The sequence below is a fragment of the Panthera leo genome, chromosome E2, assembly GCF_018350215.1.
Source record: "Panthera leo isolate Ple1 chromosome E2, P.leo_Ple1_pat1.1, whole genome shotgun sequence".
NCBI lineage: Eukaryota > Metazoa > Chordata > Mammalia > Carnivora > Felidae > Panthera > Panthera leo.
Genome location: NC_056693.1, coordinates 19,706,360 through 19,730,814, shown reverse-complemented (window position 1 = coordinate 19,730,814; position 24,455 = coordinate 19,706,360). Strand labels below are relative to the sequence as shown.

Sequence of the window (24,455 nt, the reverse complement as noted above, 5' to 3'; positions counted from 1 at the left end):
CTGCAATGCTGGCCCTAGAAGACTGGCCACAGAGACTCTGGCATCTACTGGGGGACCGGGTCAGTAACCCCCCGCAAAACTGTCGGCCAATATTCATCCGTTGCTTATGGCCCAGCCAGACCCTACTTCAACGCTGGATGTCCGCCGTGCTCCTGGGGTACCAGCCAAGCCTGCCCCAGCCTCGGCTCCCTGCTCCCCCGAGGCCGATGCACCCCACCTCGCCCTCCCCAGGCCGGGCCACCTGTTACAGCCGCACACAGGCCGCTTGGAGTGAGACCCACTGCTCAGGTCTCGACATATGTGGGCCCTGCCCTGGAGGGACCTTCCCGAGCACTCTCTCCACCGTCCTGGTTATTGCCCTCCTAGCACCTTGTTCCCTGGACGGGTCTGCCTGCTCGCACCTCAGGACCAGAGAGCTTGCTGGTTCAGGGGCAAAAGCACCGCAGCTCTTCCGCAAGTTGTGCTCCCGCCCAGATCCTCTGGGCCCGAAAGTGCCCCCAGGCAGCTCTGCAAACTCTCCCAGCCCGCCTGGCCCCGGGGCTGAGGAAGGGCATCCTGCACCCCGACTCCAGAGCAGCTCCGTTTCTCTTGGAAAGGGGCCTTTTCCGGTGGCCAAAGGGAAGCCCCAGGAAGCGGCCTGACGTCAAGCCTGGCTGGCTTCCAAGTGGGCTGCGGCCTCGGCAGAGGGGAGTCAGGTATAAATCATGCTCGGCCGGCAGCTCGGCTCCTCTCCTGTCCTCTTGGGGCCAGACGCGAGGGCCCGGGCGGTCCCCACGGCGCCTCCAGTCTTCTTCGCCTGTGTCCTCGGGGCCGGCCCTGCACACGCTCTCGTGGCTGGCAGTGGGGCTGCTGCCTGTGTGTGGTTAGGGTTGTGACAGTGATCCAACCTCCAGCAACTTGGCCTCAGCGTCTGGCCCGGATGGTGGTTACGACACCCTCCGCCAGGACAGGGGCCCTGAAGTGTGTGAAGGTTGCCGTCCTTGGGCTGGGTCGGAGGAGTGGATGCAAACCAGGGGACCTCAGGCTCCCCCACAACCTCAGCAGCTCACAGGCACCTCGGGGCCCATGTGGCCAGCTCGAAGCTCAGCGGTCCCCTAAGCCTGCTCAGGTTGGGGATGCCACACTGGGGACCACACTGCAGACTGGGCGTCGGTGGCCCTGCCCGCCCTCCCACCTCCGGCAAGCCCCAAAGCTTTGTCCCACCTTCCCTGAAACATCTCTGGAATCTAGACCCTGACCTTTCCTGGACTCCTGCCTGTTTCCTCCCCAACCCTTGCAAGGCCTCATTTCCCTGCATCCTGCTTAGAAACGCGGGAGCATCCTGCCCTGAGGACAGAGCCAAGTACGTGTACCTCAGCCCGGCCTTCTCCAGGCTCACTGCCCTCCACCCCTGGGCCCACGACCCTCGTGCCGGCGCTTCCCTGTGCTTTCCACCTGCTGGCCCCTCAGCTGGTACCACCTCTCCAAAGTCCTCACCTTCTCACACTCTCTCCTGTGAGCCTCTGTGTTAAGGCCTTCTCCAGGAAGCCCTCCCTGACTGCCCCTTCCTGTGCTGTCAGAGCTCTTCCCACCAGTGGACAGCACGCTGGCCAGCTGTGGCTTAGTCAAAGCCTCTGAGCCCTGGGAGGAGGGCCCTGTGTCCTGTTCCATGCCTGGCAAACGTGTGGCCTGAGCAGGAGCCCCGGCCCCCCTCATGGCTCTCTCCTGCAGCCAGTGCTGTGACCTCATGGGCCCAGGATCCAGGTGTGACCCCCTCACCCTGCTCCTCTGTGCACTCAGACCCTGGGGTGCCAGGGTAGCATCTAGGTTTGTGCCCGTAATCCGGCCGTTGGCTCAGAGACCAGAGAGCCCTGGTGCCCGGGCCCCAGGTCACAGGCTGATCTGTGCCCACCTGGCCCCCTTTCCCCACACCTTTCCCCAACGGGCCAGGGTCCAGGTTGGCCCCTGGGAGCCTCAGCAGCATCCCTCACCGCCTGAGGCCTCCCGTCCAGAGTGCGGCAGCCCCAGGGGCTCGGCCAGAGCTCAGCCAGGAGGGCCCGGAGAGCTGAATCCTCACTGCTACTTCCAGACAAAGAGCTCACTTCATCCAAAGACAATGGCCCTCAGGAGACCACGTGTGCGCCAGACCCTGGGGGTGCCGCAAGGAAGGCGCAGGGCCTGGTCCCAGGGCAGGCCCCGTGGGCTGCAGGGAGCCGTCTGGTGGGCCAAACTGGCGCAGGGCTGAGGGCCTCCAGCCCACCCCACCGCAGACCCGGCTGCTGCCAGGACCTCCGGGGACCCATTCACCCTGCGGAAGGGCAGGGGGCGGCATGCGCCCTGGGGCTGCAGGCGCCTAGATGCTGAGTGGAGTGCGGTTGCCTCTCAAAGTCTCCGCACGCTCCCCCTCCCCGCACCCCCCAACCTTGGCCAACAGCCTGAGGGAGTAAATGAGGCCAGGGAGGGCGGGAACTTGTCCACCATCCTCCAGCCAGCAGGGGGGCCTCTCAGGGCCCTCCCCAGACAGCCTCCTCTGTCCCGGCTCTTGCCACAGAGGGCGCCCGCAGACCGGGAGGCACACTGTCCCCGCACCCTTCCGCTCCTAGCCATCTCCAAGAAGGGGCCTGAGGGGAGCCCAGCCAGTCCTGTCCCTGTTCCCGCCCGGCAGGGAGGCAGAGCTGGCAAAGGCACCCGACCACAGGCCACAGCCGACACGCGTTGTGCCACGCGGGCCGGCACAGCTCCGGGTGCCCTCCTCCTGCTTGATCACCTGGTGGCTCCACAGCGTCCTCTCTTGCCGCCTGGGCTGCTCTGGGGGCAGTCTGCTTCTGACTCTGTGCTGGCTGCACCGGCCCCCGCCCCCAAGTGGCCAGAGCCCGGACACCAGCCGGGCCAGGAGCTGCACACAACTGCACGGGCGCAACGATGAAGGGCTTGTTCATACAGACCCACCGCTTTCACAGCCGTGGGCAGCGGGGCCCAGAGCCGAGCGAGCAGTCTACACTGCCTCTGTGGGGCCCTGTGGCAGTACGGGCTCAGGAGGGCGGACCTGTAGCCTAAGCGGGGGAGGCCAGGGCGGGCAGGTGAGCACAGTGGGACACGGAGAGGAATTGAGTGCTGGAAGTGGCAAGAAGTGTCCTCAGTGCTCCATGGTGGCCGGAGGGACGAGGGACGGAGAATGCACGATGGACAGCAGTCTTTGGGGCGCTCCTGCTTGGGTTCACCCCAGGCCTCCCTCAGGGGGGCTGAGGGGCCCCACTGGCACCCATGGAGACTCCCTGGTACCCATGGAGACAGGGTGGTCTGCACGGGGTGGGCCGCTTGCCCCAACACAGGAGCCAGGGAGAGTTTCAGTTCCACCCAGCCATGGCGGCCAGGCCCCTGCCGTAGGACTGGCATGGGGGGCACCTTCCCAGGTACGGCCCCTCTGAGTGGGCTCAGCCACCCTCCCCTGGCTGTCTGGGTGACAGGGAGGGAGGCCCCGACGCTGACCCTCCCCGACAGGGAGGGAGGCCCCGACGCTGTCAGAACACACAGAACGCCTTCGGGGTTCTGACCCGGGGTTCTGGTCCTTCTGTGCGTCTCCTCTGGGCATCTCACTGCCACTCTGGTGTCTTTATTTCCGCTTCCCTGGAAGGTCGTCGGAAGCAGCCGTGCAGTCTCAGCGGGTGTGTGTCTTGGCCCAGCAGCCAAACCCACAAACCAGGGGCATTTCCGCTAGGACAGGACATGGGGCTGACCTGGCCACGGCCTCCTCGCAGCTCTGGGGAGATGAGCTGTCCCCACGTGAGCAGCTCTGTGGGCACAGCTCGGCCTGCCTGGCATGGGACCCGACAGAGTCGGCCCTCGGGCACTGTCAGTTGTGTCGCGATCCCCAGTATCCGTGGGAGAGGCGGGGGCTACAGCAGGGATCCGTTCCCACCCCACACCCAAGGGAACCTCCAGGCCCCAGCACAGGCCCAGCCCGTGCCCCACTGTGCGTGGGGGAGGACCACCCCGCCCAGTCTGTGCAGACCAGCTCCGCCGAGCCCAGCCTTCTGCCTGCCCCCAGAGGGACGTGGCCAGGCACGTCCAGGGCACAGAGCACCAGGCCTTTCTCAGTGCAACTGGCTGGGGGCCCTGGGGACAGCGGGCCCGACTACTTTCTGGGCAGAATGAGGACCGCTTTGTCAGCCGTCGGCCAGGACGCCCACCTGGGAAGCGCTACTCAGGTGTGAGCAGACTCTCCCGAGGGTGGGGGTGCTGCCAGGTAGGCCGGGCTGGGGGCACAGTGTGGGGAGCACAGCGGAGGAAGCCCCTGGCCAGTCCTGGAGGTATGCCCGGGGGGTGCGGGCGGCTGTGCTCACAGACGCCAGGGAGCACGCCACAGCCCACGGCTAGTGTTGTTCAAAACGGAACAAACCCTAGTCATTGTGGTGTCGAGGGAGCAGGAAGGGCCATGCCCCTCGGGGTGACGGGTGACCGCTTCTCGAGGCTGGACCTCACTGGGAATAGGGGATGTGTTCCCTGGTTTAAAGGTCAGAAACACCCCGCGCCCACCAGCACGCTCTTCTGCTGCCCGGCTTCCAGCGCCCCTCCTACGCCTCCTCCGTGGATTTGCAGGCCCTTTTACACTTCCTTCTTTTACACAAAAGGGGACCATCGGCCACTCCATCCTCCACTTTTCTGACAACTCAACAACCATCCTGGAGGTTCCCATGTTAATACTCAGTGGCCGCCAAGGCTTTAAAAAAAATTTTTTTTTAAGTAGGCATCATGCCCAGCATGTGTGGGGCTCGAACTCACGACCCTGAGATCAAGACCTGAGCCAAGATCAAGAGTTGGACACTCAACCGACTGAGTCACCTAGATGCCCCGTGACCTCGGCTTTTTCAAAAATTAACAGAAGATACTGCTTCCTTCTGCAGCTGCTGAAATATGCAGGTCCCATCACCTCGTCACCCCAGCAGGAGCTTAACTTTTAAGCTTTCCTTTCGGGTTGAGCTCCCCGTATTGGGACCACCGAGCTCTGTTCTTGCTGGATGAGTGAGGGGGCAGGGCTTGGGCCCGCCAGTGTCCCTCTGTGGTTCCCTAACCTCTGGTGGGGTTAGGTGGGGGGCTCTGCGGCCAGACGGGGGCCATCCGGAAAGGCTCGCTCAGTTTGCCTCCGAAAGTGACAGTTGCTGAGGAACCCTCAAAAGCAGCTCTTGGCCTGATGACCGAGGCTGTAACTCATCCCAACAACGGGCAGCGGGGGCCCCGGGGCTGTTTAGCCAACACAGAGCCATCAGCCTCAAGAGGCCACATCCTGGGGATTTTATAGTTTGGGGATCTTTTCTTTTCCTGAATAAAGGCTCCATGGAGGGATGCCAGTCTGACTGCCATAGTCCCTCTGAGTTCAGAATGAGCTTAGAGTCCAGCCTTCGAGGGTGTCATGGCCAGGTCCCCAGAGGGCTCTGTGGCAGCCACTCACCATTCCCCAGACACTGGAGAGACACTCGGCCCACTCCAGAGCCAGCTGCGGCCTGAACAGAAGGGTGCCCTGACGTCCAACCAAATGCCAGTGTTGGCATGTGCTGATCAAGCCCTCTCTGGAGTGGACCCTGCTCCAGGAGAGGACAGCGGACATGCTGACATTCCAGTGGCCACTGCGACCAGGGGTTCTTGCTGGTGGAGAGTAGCAGGTGGGACTTGGGGTGACCTTGGGCTGAGCTCCCCGATTCCCAGCTCTGTCTCTCCTTGCTGGCCGGCCCCCTTTCCTAGGACTGCTCCTGGGGATCTGACACCGCCTGGAGTCTTGGCCAGCTGAGCTCCTCCGGTGACGGGGGACCGAGTCAGGCTGTGCAGTGCAGGACCTGCCCCACAACCACCAGTGCCCTCACCTGGCTTCATGGCGCTCATGACAGCGCGGCAGCTCCGCAGCACCGCCTCATAGATGGCCTTCTGGTCTGCGGTGAACTTGCCGTTGGCGGGGAAGGAGCAGGTGATGTCGGAAGAGAAGCAGTAATACTCCCCACCCATGTCGAACAGGCTGCAGGGAGAGGAAGGTGTGAGGTAGGGGGTGCCCTCCCCGCCTCCAACTCTCCACCGCGCGGCTCAAGGGCAGCCTGTCGGACCCTGGAGGCGCCGGGCGCTGAGCCCGAGCCATCTTGCTGGGTCACCAGCGCAGGAAGCAGTACGGGGCCTCCCACCCCAGTGCACCCTCACGGTGCCATCAGCAGAGACCTCTGACCCCAGAGCAGGGAAGCCTGGAGTGGGGCCGATCCCACACACGTACCCCTGCCCTCCAAGGCCTATGGACGCCCAGCTGTGGGGACTGACTTGGGAGAATGAGGAAGGGGCAGACAGGTCCCCAGGCCCTGACGCAGCATCTGGCCTCCATGCACTGCTCATGGGAGCCGTGCAGGGGCCGTGGGGAGGAATGCCCCCATCCAACAGACAAGTGGGATAAGGAGCACCACCCAGCTCTCTTGGGCCTTGGTGTCTGAGTGAAAGCTCAGCCAGTGGCTCTGTCCCAGCACGGAGGTCCCCCGACTGGAGGACCCTGCTGGGATAGCACAGATGTGCTCTTCCAGGGCCTGAGGGAAGAGCAGGGAGGACCTGGCAGAGGACGGTCCTCACACGCAGCAGGGTGCCCTGGCGTCCCAGTGGCAGGGGAGGGACCAGCGGGCACAGGCAGAGGTGGAGAGTAGGAAGGCTGCAGAGGCCCTGAGCCGGGGTCTGTGAGCCAGCAAGCAGGATGGCGCCAGAGTCCGGAGGACAGGCCAGATGAGCCTGCCCTCTGGACCCCCTGTGACAGGGCCCAGTGTGGCAGGGCTAGGAGGGGGTGGGGTGGGCCACTCCACCACCCTTGCTGCCTGCCCGGGCCTCAGGGCCCTCGCGGGTCAAGGGCAGGAAGGAATCCTGCCCTGCACCCCCATGGTGGAACGCAGCAGGTTATGCAAAGGGCTGCTGGGTCACCACGCCAGAGGGGCCCCGGATGAGAGCAGTGAGGGGGGCACAGACCGAGCCCCCCCTCCACATCCCATCCCACCCAAGCACCTCGGCAGGGTGTTTGGCAGCAGGCACACAGGGGGCCCCACCAGCACCCCCAGCCACTTCATCAGCCAAGCCATGACGCTCATGGTGACAAAACCGATTGAGGGCCACTGGTCTAGCCCCAGGCCCAGGATTCTGCTGAGTCTTTGGTGCCAGGTAGCCACAGAGTCGGGAGGAGCTGAGGGGTGGTGGGGCTGCCCTCTGCGACGGTGCCCGGCTCTGTTCTCAGCTTCTCCTGGGGGTTGGTCTGCAGCTGCACAGGTCCTGGCAAACCTGAGCCAGGGGCAGAGCTGTGCCTTCCACCGGGGCCTCTCCCCCAAACCCAAATCCTCGGGGTGAACACCACCATCCACAAACATTCCAGGGGCTGCCTGCGAGCCTGCCTTTGGGGCCCTGACCCCAAATGACAGAGCAGGGGGTCCCTGGCCCTGCTGTTGGAGCAGGGGGTCGGGTCATGTGGCCTGACAGGAAGCACCAGCTACTCCAAAGAAACAGATCTTTGGAGAAGAAAAACTTGAATGCTCAGGATCCCTGGACACTTTGCTGGAATCCAAAGTCCCCAGCCAGGCACTTTGTAATCTCCTGTCTTTTTCCTATTGCAAAACACCATAAACAGTGTCAACAGTGCAAAAAGCAGGAGATAACACCTCAGGTGATTCTCCGGGAGTGGGGAGAGCCCCAACCAGGATGGCACAGGAACTTCAGGCTGGGTCAAAGTCATAGACTCCAGCAGACTCTGCTTGGGGCAGGCTGACGGGGAGGACCTGGGCCTCACTAGAGGTGACTTGAAGATGAAACAGAGAGGCCTTGAGCAGACACGCCCAGGCATCTGCTCCCTGGGAAGCTCCAGATGCAACAGGGTGTTTGGGCCAACAGCTGCCCAACAGGGTGTTTGGGCCAACGGTAGCTTTACTCCTGCCAGGGGCACACTCACAGAGCTGGGTGGGAGGGCGGCTTAGCCCTAACCTGCTGGGAAAGCGAGGCTCTGAACACTGGACCCGCAAAGTTCCATGTCGGGGTCAGAAGCTCAGAGCCCAGGGATGGGCTCTCTTGTCCTGGCTCCAGCACTGGGTCTCAGGGCCTCAGCTTTGCTTCCTTTAAGATGACGATGCCTCCACGGCTGCAGGTTTGTGTCCTTTTAGGGCCGATGTATAGAAAGGCGTGGGGAGCAGGTCTGTGTGGGGCCATGGTCCAGTTTCACTCGGGGAGCAGAGCATTTTCATTGGGGCCCCTCAGAGGCAAGAAAAGAAAAATCGTTTGTGGTTTGTGGATTCAGAACGTCCAAGAATGGCCTGAGCAGACAGGACAGAGCCGGGAGCTTGGGGGACACAGACTCCTGGGGGCCACCACATCGGCAGCACCCCCCCCCCCCCGGCAGAGGGCTCTATTGGTCCGTCTGGTCTCAAACAAAAACAGAAATTGAACTATTTAAAAAACGAGGAAGCCCACAAAAGCGCATGGAACACTGGAGTCATCTAGAGCAGCAAAAACAAGACGCTTCTCCTCGGCAGACAAGACTCCTGACCAAGTTTTCCAAAAACTCTCCTCAAAAACACAGAACATGGGACAGTGGGTGCTGGGAGCTCCTCAGCCAGCCTGGACTTACTGTTCAGATTCTAAAAGACTTTGCTTGTATTTTTTGTTTGAAAATCATCTGCTTACTGTAGAAGGAAGTATACGCCCAGTCGGCCAGCTCCATCCTGCCCAGCGACGCTCGGGGCACGGGGCTGGAGTCTATTTTCGTGTTCTCAGTTCCCTATCTTTCTCTGGCCCCCCCCCTTTTTTTTCTAAACCCCCCTCAGAGTTCCTACACACATAAGTTATTCACATTCAAGCCGCTCTGGAATCCAGGGACGAAAGCTATCTCTTTCATAAATCATCTCCCTCCAGCTCCTCTGTGTCCATTTCATCCGCCCTCTGAGCGCAAAGTGACAATGGGGAATTCGGTCATACTTTGGCTCCACCAAGCGCTCAGGATCCCTCCTCCCCGGCTGCCTGGGGACACCCACCAGGGCCGCCACCATCTTTGGCCGAGTGAACGCGTATGATAATCTAAGACATCTGGGGAGATATTACACATCTCTAAGCAATACGCTGGCGTCTCTTTCCTCACATGTGTTTATCTGGTTCTATTTCTGGCCGGATGAGAGGTTCTGTCTGCCCTTGGCTCCTCCCCAGCAGCTTCATGCCCGGGCTACCCGCCACCATTGGCTCAGCCAGACCCTCCCTAAGCCCCTACCTCAGCTCCCCTGGCCCCACCGCAGAGGCCGGCCGGCTTGGGCCGCATCTTGGGGAAACGCTGCTGCGCACGGACAAGGCTCCCTGCGCTCAGTAGGTAGCTTCACTTCAACCTCCCGAGCTGTGGCCTAGCCCTCGGCCACCTCTCACTCAGGACCGGCACTGTGCATGCACACAGGCCTCTATGCGATGGCAGGAGCATTTCAGATCCCAATTTGCAGTTGCCCCAGCCTGCGTTCCAGGCGAGGCCAGGGGATTTCTGAGAAGTCGGAAACTCCTGCTTCCCTCCAGGCCTCAGGGTGAGAGAGGAAGACGTACTAGTCGCTTTCCCGCTGATGTACTCCAGCGGGCGGCCCCTCCAGATGAAGCACACGGGCTGCCTGCCCGCCTCCAGCCCAACCTTCTGTGGAGTGCCAAGGCCCTGACGGGACCAGCGGGGCAAAGGCCATCACTTGGAGGCCGCGGGCTGACTCATCAAGCAGACCTCTCCCCACACCTTCTAGGCATCCCTGCTCCACACCCTGCTCCACGGGGCGACTGCTCCCATGGGGCCCAGGCAGACAGGAAAGTTGCCCAAGCAACCACCCCCAGGAACCCAGAGCTGGTGATCCCTGGTACCCATAGTAACAAAAGCAGGCACAGGCTGGGGGCGTCCTGTGTGTCTGGAGAGAACTGCTATTCCCATTCTACGGATGACGTGGAGAGAAGCAGAGCACCAGTGAGGGGTCAAGTCCCCAGGAAGGACACTGCATGGCACCCGGCCTGATGTGTGGGCGGGACACAGCGCCCACCCAAGCCCTTGCCGCCACCGAAGCACTGTGGACAAAGCCTGGGCGTCAGGGCAGCGGCCTCCACCAAGGAGGGACTCGGTGTCACGAGCACAGCACATGGTTCATTTCACTTTTTTGGAGTGCAGTGTCCCATGATGTGTGTGAGCACCCAGGCTGTCTGGACCAGTGCTTTTCAAACTGTGGGTGGTGAAGTCAACAGAGTGTGGGGTACAGGCCAGGATGTAACAGACAGAAAGCATGTGGTAGGGGGATCTGATTATAACTGGGGCTGGGTTAGAACATCAAGGATACATCTAACTGGGCGGAAGGCTGAAGGTTACAGCCACTGGTCTGGCTGTCCAGGCTAGCAGGGCCTGTGCCCTCCTGACAGTGTTCTCTTGCCCTGAGGCCTGGGCACGTCTGTAAGACCATCAAAAACTCAGGATGGGGCTGCCGGCTGAAAATCAAGTGTTCCCCTGTGCAAACAGCAAGGGGAGAGGGGTCTGGGCTGGGCCTGGCACCAGGGAGTAGGCCCTGGAGGTGACACTTGTTCTCTGAGGTCAGCCAGGGCATCAGGCACCAGGACAAGTGGGGCCTAGAGCCCAGCCCAGACGTTCCACCAGCTGGGGAGGAGCCCCCAGGCACAGACTCACCCCTCCCTGTGGCCGCAGAACCGTCCTGTCAGCCTGTGGGATGCCAAGGGGGCGGCTGGGGCCCTGGATGAGCGGCAGCCCCCCTCCCCCATGGCCTGCAGGGTGTCCCATGGATGCAGGCTGCTGCCCATGGCACGGTGGCCCAGGATAGTGGGAGCGAGGTAGGGTCACTTCCCCAAGCAGTTTCACGCCTAGCCCACATCTAACCTGCAGGACTGACTGGGAATGAGACAAGGGAAGGAAGGAGTTGGCGGTAATGGCGCTGGTGGCAGGAAAGGGTGGCCAGGTAGGGAAAGAGCCTGCCTGGGCCATGGCCCCTCACAGGCCAGTCCCCTCATCTATGGAAGGAAAGGACGGGGCAGCTTGGGGCTGTGACATGGGCAGCAGGAGCAGTAGCATGTGTCACTGACATGCCAGCAATAGGTCAGAGGTCTCCAGGGGCTTCCCTGTGAGGAAAACCCTGATTTCTCCAGGCAAAAAGAAGGGGGCTTTGGCTACTGTGTGCTGTGTCCCCACCTCTGCGTTAGCAGGGTAAGGCAAGAGAGAACCACGGCTTCAGGCTGACCATCACCAGGGCAAAGAGAAACAGGGGTCCCTGTCTGCAGACAGGAGAGGAGAGGAGAGGGGGGGAGAGGATACTGCATGGGGCCGGACAGGCCTCTCTCCCCGAAAGTGGGCTGGCTCCCATGCCCCAGGGGCACACAGGAGAACTGCCGCCGGCAGGGAGGAGGCCCGCCCACACATCCTGAGACAACACTGCCCTCTCCTGGCCAGTGCTGGGAGATCCGGCTCGGCACCCACATGCTGCCTGCCGCTGGGCCACCCAGGCCTGGTGATCCTTAGGTGTTCTAGAAGGTTCTCAGAGGGAACACAGGGCATGCTACCTCAGGAACCATTTCTCCGCTCCCTGATCAAATGGACGGAAGCAGCAGCTGAGGAGGGGTGTCCTGGCCGTTTTCCAAATCAGAACCCACTGGAGGCACAGCCTGGCCCCCTCCTGCTGAGGGCCCCAGGGGAGGTGGGAAGGCTGCCAGGCCAGCCTCAAACCCAGGAGTTCAGCACAAGAGAGGGTCCAACCCTAGGTGTACTGCTTCTGGGTGGACTTGAACATGGACAGTGGTGCCCCCTGGGTGCACCTCCATCCACTTTGGGACTTTGGTTTCTGGGAAGCCAGTGCAGTACATGGGAGCTATGTCTCCCCTCACACCCACCTGGCAGGGGCTGATTTGGTGAGGAGGGGTCTTCTGGGGATCCCCCCAGGATGGGTGTCCAATGACAGTAGCCACCACCCCTTGTGTGAGCATGTGAAGAGCATTAATCAGCAAGTTTCCCACACTCCTGCCACCCTGTTTTACAAGGTCTGCCACTTGCCTCAAACTCCAAAACAGAAAGCAGCTAATGGCTCCTCTGGGATAGTGACAGGGAGATGGGGTTCCTGGTGAAAGGGCTCTAAGCCCAGGGCAAAGCCCCAAGAGGTCCCACAAGAGGCCTCACGGTTCTGAGTGAGCTGAGTACTAGGGCCCCAGCAATCTGAAGCCACATCAAGGTCACGCAGAGCAAGCAGGACAGCATCTAGCAGACAGAAATGGGAAGGGGCCCACGGAGTCGGCAGGCCCTTACTTCTCAGCTCTGGGTGACAAAGCTGATGTGCAGGGAGAAGCAGCATGCCTAACCTATAAGCCCCAATTCACAGGGAGACGACGGAGGCCAACAGCGGTCATGGCCCAGCTCCTAGGAAGGTGCTGGTACTGGAGGGACAGAGGCATGGGCGGTGGGCCGGGCCCAGCTGGCTTCATGCTCTACTTGGCACACACCTTGAGACAGGGCTGGGGCTGAAAACATACAACAGGCCTTGAGACTCGAGAGCTGTCTGGCTCAGAGTCTGCCGGTGGCTCTCCCCGCCAGTCTGTCATGGAGCCAGCTGCTGGAAAATGGGCCTCAGGGCCCCGGAGCACAGGTACAAGCCCCAGACTGCTGGCTCTGAGGATGGCCACCATCGCAGCTCTCACCTGCCAAGGCCATGCTGTGCCAGGCTCCCCACTTAACACTGTGTATTCTCCGAGAGATAGGTGCCCTATCACCCCGTGACTGATGGAGAAGCTGAGGCTCAGGGTACCAGCCACTCAGCTGGGGAGGGGGAGGGCAGGGGGATCATCACACAGCCCGGGCTCTCTAAGGCTCCCTGTAGGGGTGCGGGGGCACGTGTGGGACTGCGAGGGGAAGGATGGAAAGGCTGGCTGCCTCAGCCCTACCCCCACCTTCTCCAGTACAGCCTGACTGCCCCGGCCCAGCTCTGACCCCAAACAGCCCCTCACTAAACGTTCAAACATCTCTGGGGCATTTTCCCCTGACTTCAGGGGACTGAAGCACCCAGAGCGTGCCAGCCGGTGGGCACCTGGAATAGCCGTGGCTCTGGGAGACACTCAGCTTCAGGAGAAACTCTGTGCTATGCTCATATTTTGGTTTCATACCTTATGATAAAGTATTGTGGCTTTTATGTTGGGATAACAGAGTGATTTATTATTTACCGAACACAGTAGGCGCTCGGCAGATCAATTTCAATAAAACAATGGATTATAAACGCCGCCAGCAATCTGGCAGCAGCAGTAATCAACAAAACATGTTGTTCTAAATGCTGCATAATAAATTGACTATAATAAACTCGTAATTATTCTACTGGCTACATTTCAAAGTTAGTACGAGAAAAATAAAATCACCAATTTGGACTTGGCATTAACATCCGTGGGATTCCTGGATCGCTCTCCTCTCTTAGCTGCAAGTGGCAGATGCAGGTGCCATGTGCTCCCACGAGGGCCAAGGCCACATCTGGGCCGTGTGGAAACCTGATCTAGGCTGCGCCCCGGTCAGCCGGGCCCCACCCCAGCAGTGGCCACCCCAGGAACACAGCCGTGACCAGCCTCTCCTGGGGTGAGGATCGTACTGGGGGCAGATAAAGAGGAGAGCAGAGAAGCAGACAGTCCTCTGGGATATGCCAAACTCACAGAGGAGAAAAACTCATGGCCACATGATGCTGCCACAGGGCCCTCCGGCAGGCCAGAGCTGGTCCAATGACAGCTGAAACCTGCTGATAGGGCTAGGTCTCTGCCTCTGCCCGAGGACTGATTCCCACATCCTGGTCTCCAGGCCCAGCCAGAATGGGCTGCACAAAGAGCATTAGGAAATGTTGCAGGAGGCAAGAGTGCCTGGGGATGCCAGGTGGTTTCTTGGGGCCACGAGTGGCTCAGCCATGGCCCAGAGGGCAGAGCCCTCCCCTGTCTTTCCTTCGTCTCCAGCTGAGCCAAGTCTGAAGCAGTCAACTCCCTCCCCAAATCCTTCTGGCTCTGCACCTGGACCCTCCTTGTGTCTCAGTGACTTCACCTACACATGGAGATGGGCAGTGGGACACAGGGTGGGGACAGGGTGAGAAAATCTACCCAAAGGGGTGTCCCTGGTGCCAGGCACTGGGGAGACTCCTGTCAAGGTTTTTGCATGCCCTTGGCCCCTATGCCTTGAATGACTCGGGAAGGGTGCAGCCACTTTGGGTGCCCCCCTCTGTATGTTCTGGTCCCTGCCCTGCCGGCCCAGGCCCCCGGGAAAGGGCACATGAGCTCAGCACCTGCGTTTCTGACACGTCTCTTCTACCCCTCTATATAGTCTTGAGAGGCATGTGCCACCTCCACCAACAGAAAAGTAAACTGAGGCTCTGGGAGGGAGCTAAGTGACTCTGTTTCCTCCCAGAAGGCTGAGCTGGGCTCTTGCCAACAGTGGCCCTACCCAGAACATGCCGTCCAGCCGCTGACCCGGGTGAGCGCAGCTAGTCACAGAGCCTGCTGTGCCCCTGGCAAGGACACCCTGGGATTGGGTGGGCTTCTGCAAACACATAGCGACAGCTCAGAACATGGCTCATGCCCCCCAGTGGATGTGGACCAGGGACCCCTGCGTGCAGGCTCCCCTCCGCCCCAATGCAGGGCTGAGCTACACGTGCGTGAAGCCAGGTTCAGGTTCAGGCCAGCGTGCAGGCATTGCCAGAGCTCTAGCTCGGGAACTGAGCCCAGCAGGGCAACGCCCATACTCTGAGAAGCAGCAGGATACCGGCTGGAAGCAGGCTTGCTGAAATCTTGCTCAGGTGCCCTGGCAACCAGGAGGCGAAGGCACCAGAGAACCAGGTGGCACAGTCCATGTCCCCCACTCCGCCCATGTGTCGGTGACCACAGCAAAGATGCCTGCAGGCTAAGGCAGGGTGGTGACGCGGGGCTTGCGGCCTTTAACTGGTTCTCAGTAGCCCTGTGGCAGCCTGGGCTGACCCTGCCTGATATGTGGGTGCTGGAGAGGAGAAGCAGGGAATGCCCAGCGCCCATGAGCTGAAGAGAGAGCTGGTCCAGGTCAGCAAGGTGCCCACAGACCCCTCCCGAGGCCTGGAGCAGCTGTCTGGAGAGGAGCGGCATATGCTCAGCATAAGCCCTACAGACCGGGGTCGTGGGCAAGATGTATGATTCTGCCAACAGGGGCCAGTCCATCGCAGGGGTGGGGGCTGCAGATCCCGCCTACGCCTGCTTAGTCAGGGCTCCACGGGGTGCTGTGAGCACTGTAAGCTGTGCTCAGAAAAGCCCTGCAAACAGTCTTGAAGGTCAAGCACTGCCTCTGACCTCCTGGGCTAATGGCCATTTATGGATGGCTGAGGCTGGCAGGATTCAGAGGGGGCGAGGCTCCCTCCGGGTCTTCCCTGATCCAGACTAGGTGCCCACCCTCCCGGTACCGAGACAGAGGTGTGAGTGTGGCAGGTACGGGGCAGGGGCTGGGGCCACTTTGGGCCCCCAGCACAGGGCCCTCCACATCCTCTTTCCCTGATGATGGACAGAAGGTGCCATGCAGGTGGGGGGCCCTGGCAAAGAAGTTTGGGCCCGGGGCAGGCCTGGGGGCCTCACTGTGCTCAGCCCTCCCAGGGTGGGGACCAAGAGATCCCAGTCTGTTCCCCTTGAGGTGGAGCCCCACTGCGGCCCTGTGGGTCACACGCAGAGCCAGGGCAGGGGCACCTCAGGCTGGCCTCACTCACCACATGTCTCCGTCCTGGATGGTCCGGTCGTTGGGGGCCCCGGCATGTCCATAGTGCAGCACGGCCGAATTCTCACCACTGCACAGCAACCAGGGGAGGTCAACAGCCCATCTTCGCCCAGCAGGCCCCGGAGGGGGCACCCCACCCTGCCCCGTGGGCACTACCGCCCACCCTCCAGCAGAGGCCCAGCGGGGGCTGTATCAGGCCCACAGTCTGAGGTGCGGGCGGGGAGCACAACGGCCCCGGCACCTTAGCCATACAGCTGGTGGAAGCCTCTGAGTGCACGGTTCACAGCGCTGCCACCGTCAGGGCTTCCCCAGGTGAGTGCTGTTTGGGCAGGTGACCTTGGGCCCGGGGATGTGGGACTGGTGGGGGGGACAAGGGTCTGAAACCCAGGGAAGGGAGTTTGAGGAAGCCCTCTAGTCCTGGCGGAGGGAGAGGGGAGACCCATGTCAGGGGCCACCATGCTGCAAGGCTGGCTCCTCTGCTCGAGACTGCTTCCCTAATGAGCGATGCCTTTAAGAAAAAAAAAGGACTTTTAAGTCTGTCCAAAGGAAAAAAAAAAACCCACCTGGGTGTAATATTTATGGCCCTGTTCGGGAGTCTCAAGAATCATAAAAGTAGAAATAATGATTTTTCTCTCTATCCACCAGAGAAGAACATTTCCAAAGACTGAGATGTTCACATGTATTATTCATGTGCCGAGGACGTGCACATCAGCAGAGCTGCAGGCTCCGTCCTGGCTGGGCAGAGGCCAGACCCTCTGACCCAGGGGGGCAGAGCAGGGGGAGACTGGCTGGGGCGAGCCTGGGAGAGGAGGGGCCACCCGCAGCCAGGTTGTGCCCCTCAAAGACACACCTAGGGTGACACATGCAGACACACAGACACGCAACACGGCACACTCGGGAAGCCTGGGTGGCTCGGTTGGTTAAGTGTCCAGCTTCGGCTCAGGTCATGATCTCATGGTTCGTGAGTTTGAGCCCCGTGTCGGGCTCTGTGCTGACAGCTCAGAGCCTGGAGCCTGCTTCCCATTCTGTGTCTCCCTCTCTCTCTGCCCCTTTCCCGCTCACACTGTGTCTCTCTCTCAAAAATAAACATTAAAAAAAATATATAAAAAAAAATAGTGCACACTAACAACCATGAGCCGCCCCATACTCATGGTCATTTGTACCCCATGCCTCCAGCCACCATGCAGGTGACACACACACAGAGACTCAGAGCTCCCTGCCTCAGCCACAATGTGCCACATGCAGAGGTACCTAGAGTGACACCCCCTACTGCAGAGACCCAGACTCAACCACAGTGGTGATGTTCCTTACACAGCCACACTGACAACCATGCATGTGCGCGCGCGCGCGTGTACACACACACACACACACACACACACACACACACACAACCACGGCCTCCTGCACTGACAGAGCTCCTTCCACCTCTGCTGCACACAAAAGCCATCACAGGGTAAAGCCACATCCTGGCCCCCACACGCTGGGTGTGTGCTTGTGTGGAGGGGCCGAGGAAGGCCAGCCAGCAGCCTCAGGGGAGCGGCCACCCTAGAGGAGGCCAGGAAGGGCACGACAGTGAGGGGGCCACCCCGGCTGGGGGCCTCAGGAGAGGAGAACAATTTCCAAGAGTAAACGGGCACTCATGTGGGCACGGAAGTGAATAGGCGTGCCTGAGCTCAGGGGGGCAGCGGGGTCTCCTCGCCTTCTCACGACCTCCTTCCTCCATTGTTCCCACTTACCTGCCGCAGATGCAGGTGTAGGAGCTGTGGCGCATGCCACCCCGGGAGTAGCAGTAGTGCTCGAAGAGGCTGCAGGGGAAGGAAGGAAGGAAGTCAGGGTGCGGTTGCCAGAGCGTGCACAGCCCCCACCCCAGGAAAACCTTCAGCCCAAGCCTTGCTTGGCTGCACCCGCAGGAGGGCCTGAGTGACCCTGCATGGGTCCACGGGGCTCATAGCCTAGAGCCCAGGGTTGGCCACAGGCCACAAGAGCACAGAGGCCAGTGAGGACAGGGAGCAAAACTGGAGAAGCCACCCCGCCTCCTGGGCCCCCTGGGAAGCGGGGGCTACCGCTGTTTCTGCGGGTCTCCCTGTGACTCCCAGGTCCAGTGGCCACAACCCACCCCACCAGGAGGGGCTGGACACATGGCCAGGGAGGACATGAACTCTCCAGGCCCCAAGCTGGACTCAGATGGCCCTGGCCCTGACCCTGGGGAGGGGCACAGGGAAAAGAGAGCAGGAGCCACTGAGCGCTGGCCTGGAGGACAGGATTGAGGGGCAGGCCCTCAAGCAGACCGAGCAGGGCAGAGCCGTCTCTGGCCACAGGTAGAGGGGGTGGAGAGAGGCAGGGTCTGAGGACAGGCCCTGCTTGCCGTCCTCAGGCCAAGCAGCAAACAGGCTGGCCTCCTGGACCAGCTCCTAGCCTGGGAAGGGGAGGCCAGAAACAAAGTCTGGAGGGAAAGATGAGACCCTAGAGGGGGCAGCCAGCCCCCAGGCTGAGCCCAGAACCAGAGCCTGGGGAGGCCTCTGGGCGTGCAGGATGTCTGCAGACCCCTGAAAGCCCAGGAATGTAACAAAGGTCAGAGGGTAAGCCACCCTTGGCAGAAGTCTGGGCTCTGCCCCTGTCCCCCTGCCCCCCACCGAAGGCGCAGATCCTGGAGATGACTGCAGGGGCTATTGGACCCGACCGGCCACATCAACGCCACATTAGGAGCAATGAACCCCAGGGGGCCACGCTGCCAAGAGCTCTGGGGAGGCCACGACCCTGCCCATACCCCCACCATAAGCCCCAGGATCTGGGGTAGGAGCTCGTCTTGGCATGGGACGCTGTGCTCCAAGAGCTCAGCGTCTCCAGGCCTCGCCCCCTTCCTCAGGTCCAGCCCTCCCGCATCCCTGGCAGAGAAGCAGGTCCGGGGGGGGGGGGCGGGTGCCCACCCCACCCACCGACCACCAGGGCAGGGGACCAAGCACGGGGCTGTGCCGCTGTCCCTGTCCTCAGCACACCGAGGCCGCCCGTGGGCACGCTAAGCAGCAATCCTGCCCTGCGCATTCTAGGCCTGTTTTGGAGAATGTCTGTATGGAGAAGTCTAATCTTCCAGGCACTGTAAACACCAATTATGTATAATTGTGATGACTGGGTATTAAGTAGTTGTCATGCAGGAGTGGTTCTGCTACATTCAGTCGGCTTTCAGACTTGCTTTACAAACCTCCCGGGATAATTGGGTATCTGCGAGCGAACTATTTCCTCAACATAAAGGATTTCAGGAACTGTCAGGGAGGCGAGGAAGGGCGCACACGTCCTCTTATCGGTGCCCTGTATTCACCAGAGAAAGCATTCTGGTGGCTCTGGTGGCCGCCACCGACTCCCACCTCCGTCCCAGAGACCATGGGGGGGCGGCAAGGCCGAGTCACAGCCCTGAGTGTGGCCACAGCCCGGCCCGTTCCTCCATGGGGCAGCCTTGGACACCAGCGGTGCACCGCCTCTGCTCCCAGCCTAGAGACCAGGGCCTCGGACGCCAGGCTTCCACACGGCGAGCCCACAGTGAGTGGAGAAGGCCCGGGCCACCACGGAGCTGCAATGCTCCCTTAGCTTTGGAAGACACAACCGTGCCTGGTCAGAAGCAGACCTTGGGGCTGCACGGCCATTCTCCAGGTGATGGGAACAGCGGGCCTCTCCTGGGGTCGGGGGACAGGCAGACAAGTGCAGGCTGTGGGAGCCACCAGCGTCAGGAAGGACAGGCAGAGGGACAGCTGTGCCACCTGCACGTGCAGGTGACTAAACAGGAACATTCTGCGGCAGCCTGAGGACGAGGGGTGGGTGCCTTGTCTCCCTCCTCTGCAGCCAGACTCAGCGGCCTGCCATGTAATCTACTCAGTGGAAGCAGCCCTCGCGGCACGCCCCTGGCTTCCATTTAAGAAAAAAGGACTTTCGGGGGCACCTGCGTGGCTCAGTAAGTTAAGCGTCCGGCTTCAGCTCAGGTCATGATCTCACGGTTCGTGGGTTCAGGCCCTGCCTCAAGCTCTGTGCTGACAGCTCGGAGCCTGGAGCATGCTTTGGATTCTGTGTTTCCCTCTCTCTCTGCCCGTCCCCTGCTCATGCTCTGTCTCTCTGAGTCTCTCAAAAATAAACAAACATTAAAAAAAAGAAAAAAGAAAAAGAAAAAAGGACTTTTGGGTAAAAGGCGTAGCTTACAGAAGCACCAAACTAAGCAATGGCTGACCCAGTTTTCACCCGCCCGGCTCTGGGTCATTCTCCAGACACAGGGACAATCCCACACAGCGATAAGGAAGAGGAGAACCGCCACAAGCTGAAAAGTCGCTCTAGCTGAAAATGATTTGAAGTTCTTCAAAGTGGACTTCAGCACCTAATTTAACTTTTCTGATATGATGTGAGGACCAACTGGTGATGATAACAGGTGAATGCAACAGGCCCACATTTTCTGCTCCCACACCTAGGAGGCCCCTCTCTCTGGGACCTCGGGTGTCCAAGTTCTGGGACAAGTGCAATGGCTCAGGGGGCTCATGGAGAGATGTGAGTCCGACATATTTCTGATTTTCAAGGGGTAGGGGTGAGCAGTGGGTGCTCCAAGCTGGGGCCACATCGGTGACACGAAGTTCCTGCAGAGTGTGGTAAGCATCGGCCACGAGGACAGACCACAGCAGAGACACCTGTTCCCACTGCACAGTTCACAGACCAAGGTGGCAACAGAAGGGCAATTACTAAAGATCCTTCTAGAACCTTACGGAAAATATGGCAAACTGTGAACCGGATGAGGGTCCAGGCGACTTATAACCATAGGAGCTTAACTACGGACTGACGCAAGTCTACAGCCAAATTCGGCCATGGGCTACCGATTAGCCCCTCTGGAGCCACAAGGAGATGACAGCAGAGTCCGCGGCTGGAAATCCTCCTTCTCCCACACTCAGAGGTGCTACGTAAAAGAGAATACGCAGAGCCACGTTCATAGGACAGGAAGGAAGGTGGGGCCAGAAGGAAGAGGAGGCTGTCAGTCTCGGGAAGCTGGAGGCCTTGGCCTTGCACTGCCATGTGGGGCTGGCGACAAGGCCTCAGGGACGTAAGAAGCAGCGGAACAGAACTGAGACCCCGCCCCTACACGCGGCGGTGGCCCTGGGCAGGGATGCACCCTCAGCAGAAGGGCAGGCTTGGAGAAAACTTGCCAGCGTCATAACAGGCAATCAGGAAGCCTGCCTGGGCTTTGGGAATAAAACAAAATACATTGCCCTCCCTCAGAATTCATAGTGTAGGCCTGTCCTCCATGGGGTTCAGGTTCCTGGTTTTGGAAACCCCCACCCCCACCCCAAGCCAAGAAATGAGCAGAAAACTATGTTCCTGACTGGTGATGCCTGGAGCACCCGCACCCGGCAGGGGCAGACACAGAACCAACTGGGCCGTCACACCCTCGACCCAGGCCAGCCAAGATCTGTGCACACGGACACGCACATGCACGTGTGCGCGCGCGCACACACACACACACACACACACACACACACACAAACACTGAGGATGAACTCACAATCCGAAAATAGTCCACAAGAGTTGTCTTCTGCTAACAGAACCGTCAGATGGAGACTGTACCCATCGTGTAATATAACTGGCGTCTCAACATGGAGCAGACAGAACAGGCAGGGCTTGTGAAGAACCACAGCGAAACTCCTGGAGGCGACCAGTCTGTCCATAAGGAGACGGGGGCAAGAGGCCAGGCACTGGTGCTGGAGGCCCAGAGATCACCTCTGCTTGCTCTTTCCATCTGTGGCTCTCCCGTGTGTCACAGTGTCCTGCTGGGCCTGACTGCCCCGCTCCCTCCTGCTCTACCTGCACAGAGCACCTGACCAGGCACCGGGCATGTGGCCCAGCCACCACTGCCTCCCCCCCCCCCTCCTTTCCTCCCGCAGCAGGAGGGCTTCCTGAGGAGCAGAGGGATGCAGGGGGCTCTCACACACCTGCCACTCTGTGGCCCCTGAAGCTCCCCCAGCATGGCCATTCCCCAAACTGTAAATTTATACTCCTTGCCTATAAATATCTCCCAAGAAAGACACAAGTGGAAAATGCTTTGTATCCAGGCATCAATGAGAACCTTTCAGTAACCTGGGAGAGTCTGTGATGTGAATAACGAGGTGGATGGAGCCACCACAGCGACAGAGGGGCAGGCCCATTTGTCAGTGCCTAGAGTGACGAATGGGGCCGGGAGAGCAGATGGCCTCGGCCGGATCTGCAGGAAAGGTGTCTCCAGGGACAGCACTGGGGGTCTCCGCCGGGGCATGCAAATCCAGCCCGTGGAGCCTTCCTGGGCACACGGCCCAGCTCCTGCCCCCTGAGGTTTATCACCTGATGAGGAGATAGCCACAGACCTATAAAAATGCATGAGCTGACCAAGATAATGGCAGAAGGGCTGCCCCGGGCAGCTGGTGTCAGTGAGCTATCAGTGCAAGCGTGAGCACTGGCAGGCCAGTCAGGGAGGTCAGCGGGGGCCACATCAGCCCCCTCCCAGGCGGGGCCCTGATGCACGTCGGTTCCCGGGAGGCCAAGCCAGGAACAGGAGAGTGGAAGGGAAGCTGAGCAGGCTGGTGCAGGCCACTCGTCTGAGCTGCGGGTCTAGGAGAGTGAGCAGTGAGGACACAGGGTTATTGTGTGTGGGCCGAGGCACTCCGAGCTAAATGCGGGGTCCTCCTGGGCCGGGGTGCACCCCACACCCACTGTTACTGCGGTCTCAGGCGGGTGCCCCACGTTTTCTCCTGGCAGAGGCAGGTTCCAGTTGCTCAGGCCTGTTAGGTTCCCCACCCATAGTCCTCGCTCTGGGCCACATGCCTCCCAGGGCACTGTTCCGTACTGACACTGAAGTCAAATCCTAGCTCTCTGCCACTTACCAGCTGTATGGCCATTCCGTGACTCAGTTTCCTTATCTGTAAAATAGCATAAGAGTACCTCCCACAGAGTTGTTGTATCACTTAGGTGACATTATACATATAAAGTACATAACACACCAAGCCCTACGTACAGGACGCATTAGCTGTCACTGTTGTCACGGTTCAGGGGCCTCAAAGGGAGTCACACAGCAAGGATCCCTCGCTGAAGGAAAAGAGGCTGGGCTTGGACAGTCTCTTGCCTACTCCTTTAAAGCCAAACAGAATCCCTCCATGGCCGGACACTGGCGCCAGAATATTCCAGAGCAGCCAGGGTCTCTATGGGCGCCCACCAGCCCCACATGCAGGTGGACACGTGCAGCATCCCTATGACCGACATGCACACGGGGCTTCCCCTGACACGGGGCATCTCAGCCGCCTCTGTCCTGCTCACACATCCTGAAGTCTCCCCTCCTTGGGGAAGAACCAGGGCCTCGAGGGATAAGAAGAGAGAGGAGTGGGGGTGTCTCATGATGTCTGAGGCCAATGACTATGTTCTGTGCAGTTATCACAGCACTGAGTTACTTTTCATTCACATTTCTTCTGTTTAATTACTCTTAGTTTTGGGGTAGAAATGACCACAGCTGTGTAATGAATGTGATATTGCCTTTTGCAGATCTAGCTACTAAAAGATAATTCTTGATAAGTAAGGAAACCACAGTCCCACAGAGAGGAGTCATGACATCCACCCGGAGGCGACTGGAGGGTTTTCCTGTTTTCCCAAAGTGGAGGCAGCAGCCAAAGAGGATCCAGACCCAGAGGAGAGGTTTCTAGTAGGACGAGAACAGCTTTCCTGGGGAGCCGGAAGCACAGACCACATTGTTTTTGAATTTCCGGGGAAGGGTGGATGCTGCTTGGCTCACTTCTTCCGGGGGTGATCAGATGTCATCAGAACGCACCCAGCAGGAGGGCCCCCATCCCGCCCTCATAATTGTTGCCATGCAGCGTGGTTCCAGCCACCCATCCAGGGCACAGCCCAAATTCCCGGGGGGATCCCAGCTTCCGTGACGGAGTTCTCTGTGGGCCTTCTGAGGGGTGGGTTCCGGGCTCGGTGGTGGTGAACTGAGAGGCTGTCCTGTCCGTCTGCCTCCCCAGAACCCCAGTGAAGAAGGGCACAGGGCAAGCTAGGGAGCCACCGCCGAGGGGTTTTAAATGAGCGAGGAGCATCCACACAGTCTGTCACCAAGAGGGGACTGCCTTCAAGCCTTGGACTAAACCCAGACGTGCGTTAGTAATAAAACCAGAGCTCAAGGCACAGCTTGTGAGACTTGGCACCACCAGAGACACAGACCATGTGTAACGGCTATGGTGGCTGTCTCCGTCAGCAGCAGTTCCTTCTGCCTGATGCTCCCCGAATCCCTTCCTGCTGCCCCACCTGGGTCCCGGACTGGGGACAGTGACACCCTCCCGGCCAGGACCTCCCACGGCCCGTAACAGAAACTGAACAGTCACCAGCAGCCTTCAGTTTTCCACAGCTGTTGGTGGGAAGGAGCGATGTTCCTACTTTGTGGATGGAAGAATCTGTGGCTCAGACAGGTGGCGTGCTGTGGTCAGGGAACCCACCGCATCTGTGTCTGAGCTTGGCGTCTCGGCAGGGTTTCTGACCCCGATGCGCCCGAAGCCTCAGGCCTGTTAGTGGTGCACGTGCGGCAACAGTACCTGCCTCAGCGGGGCGAGGCGACCCGCTCTGCAAATGCTGGTGGCGGATGGTGCCACACCGCGCCTTCCAGGGCCCTGGCCTCACACGTGTGCACAGGGCCCCACCCGATCCCGGGCCAAGGCCGGCCACCCTGGGACAGCGCCCCAGGCAGGACGGTGCAACATGC

The 24,455-nt window shown here is 60.2% G+C and overlaps 1 protein-coding gene across 1 annotated transcript in view; it reads right to left on the bottom strand.

Annotated features, from left to right (window-relative positions):
• Nucleotides 1–24,455, bottom strand: part of PEPD (peptidase D) — a 112,091-nt gene that overhangs the window by 6,000 nt on the left and 81,636 nt on the right. The window contains exons 10-12 of the mRNA XM_042919471.1: nucleotides 17,452–17,520; nucleotides 15,708–15,785; nucleotides 5,838–5,986 (exon numbers count right to left, since the gene is read on the bottom strand). Of these exons, the coding sequence (XP_042775405.1) occupies nucleotides 5,838–5,986; nucleotides 15,708–15,785; nucleotides 17,452–17,520 (296 nt within the window). The remainder of the gene's footprint in view (nucleotides 1–5,837; nucleotides 5,987–15,707; nucleotides 15,786–17,451; nucleotides 17,521–24,455) is intronic.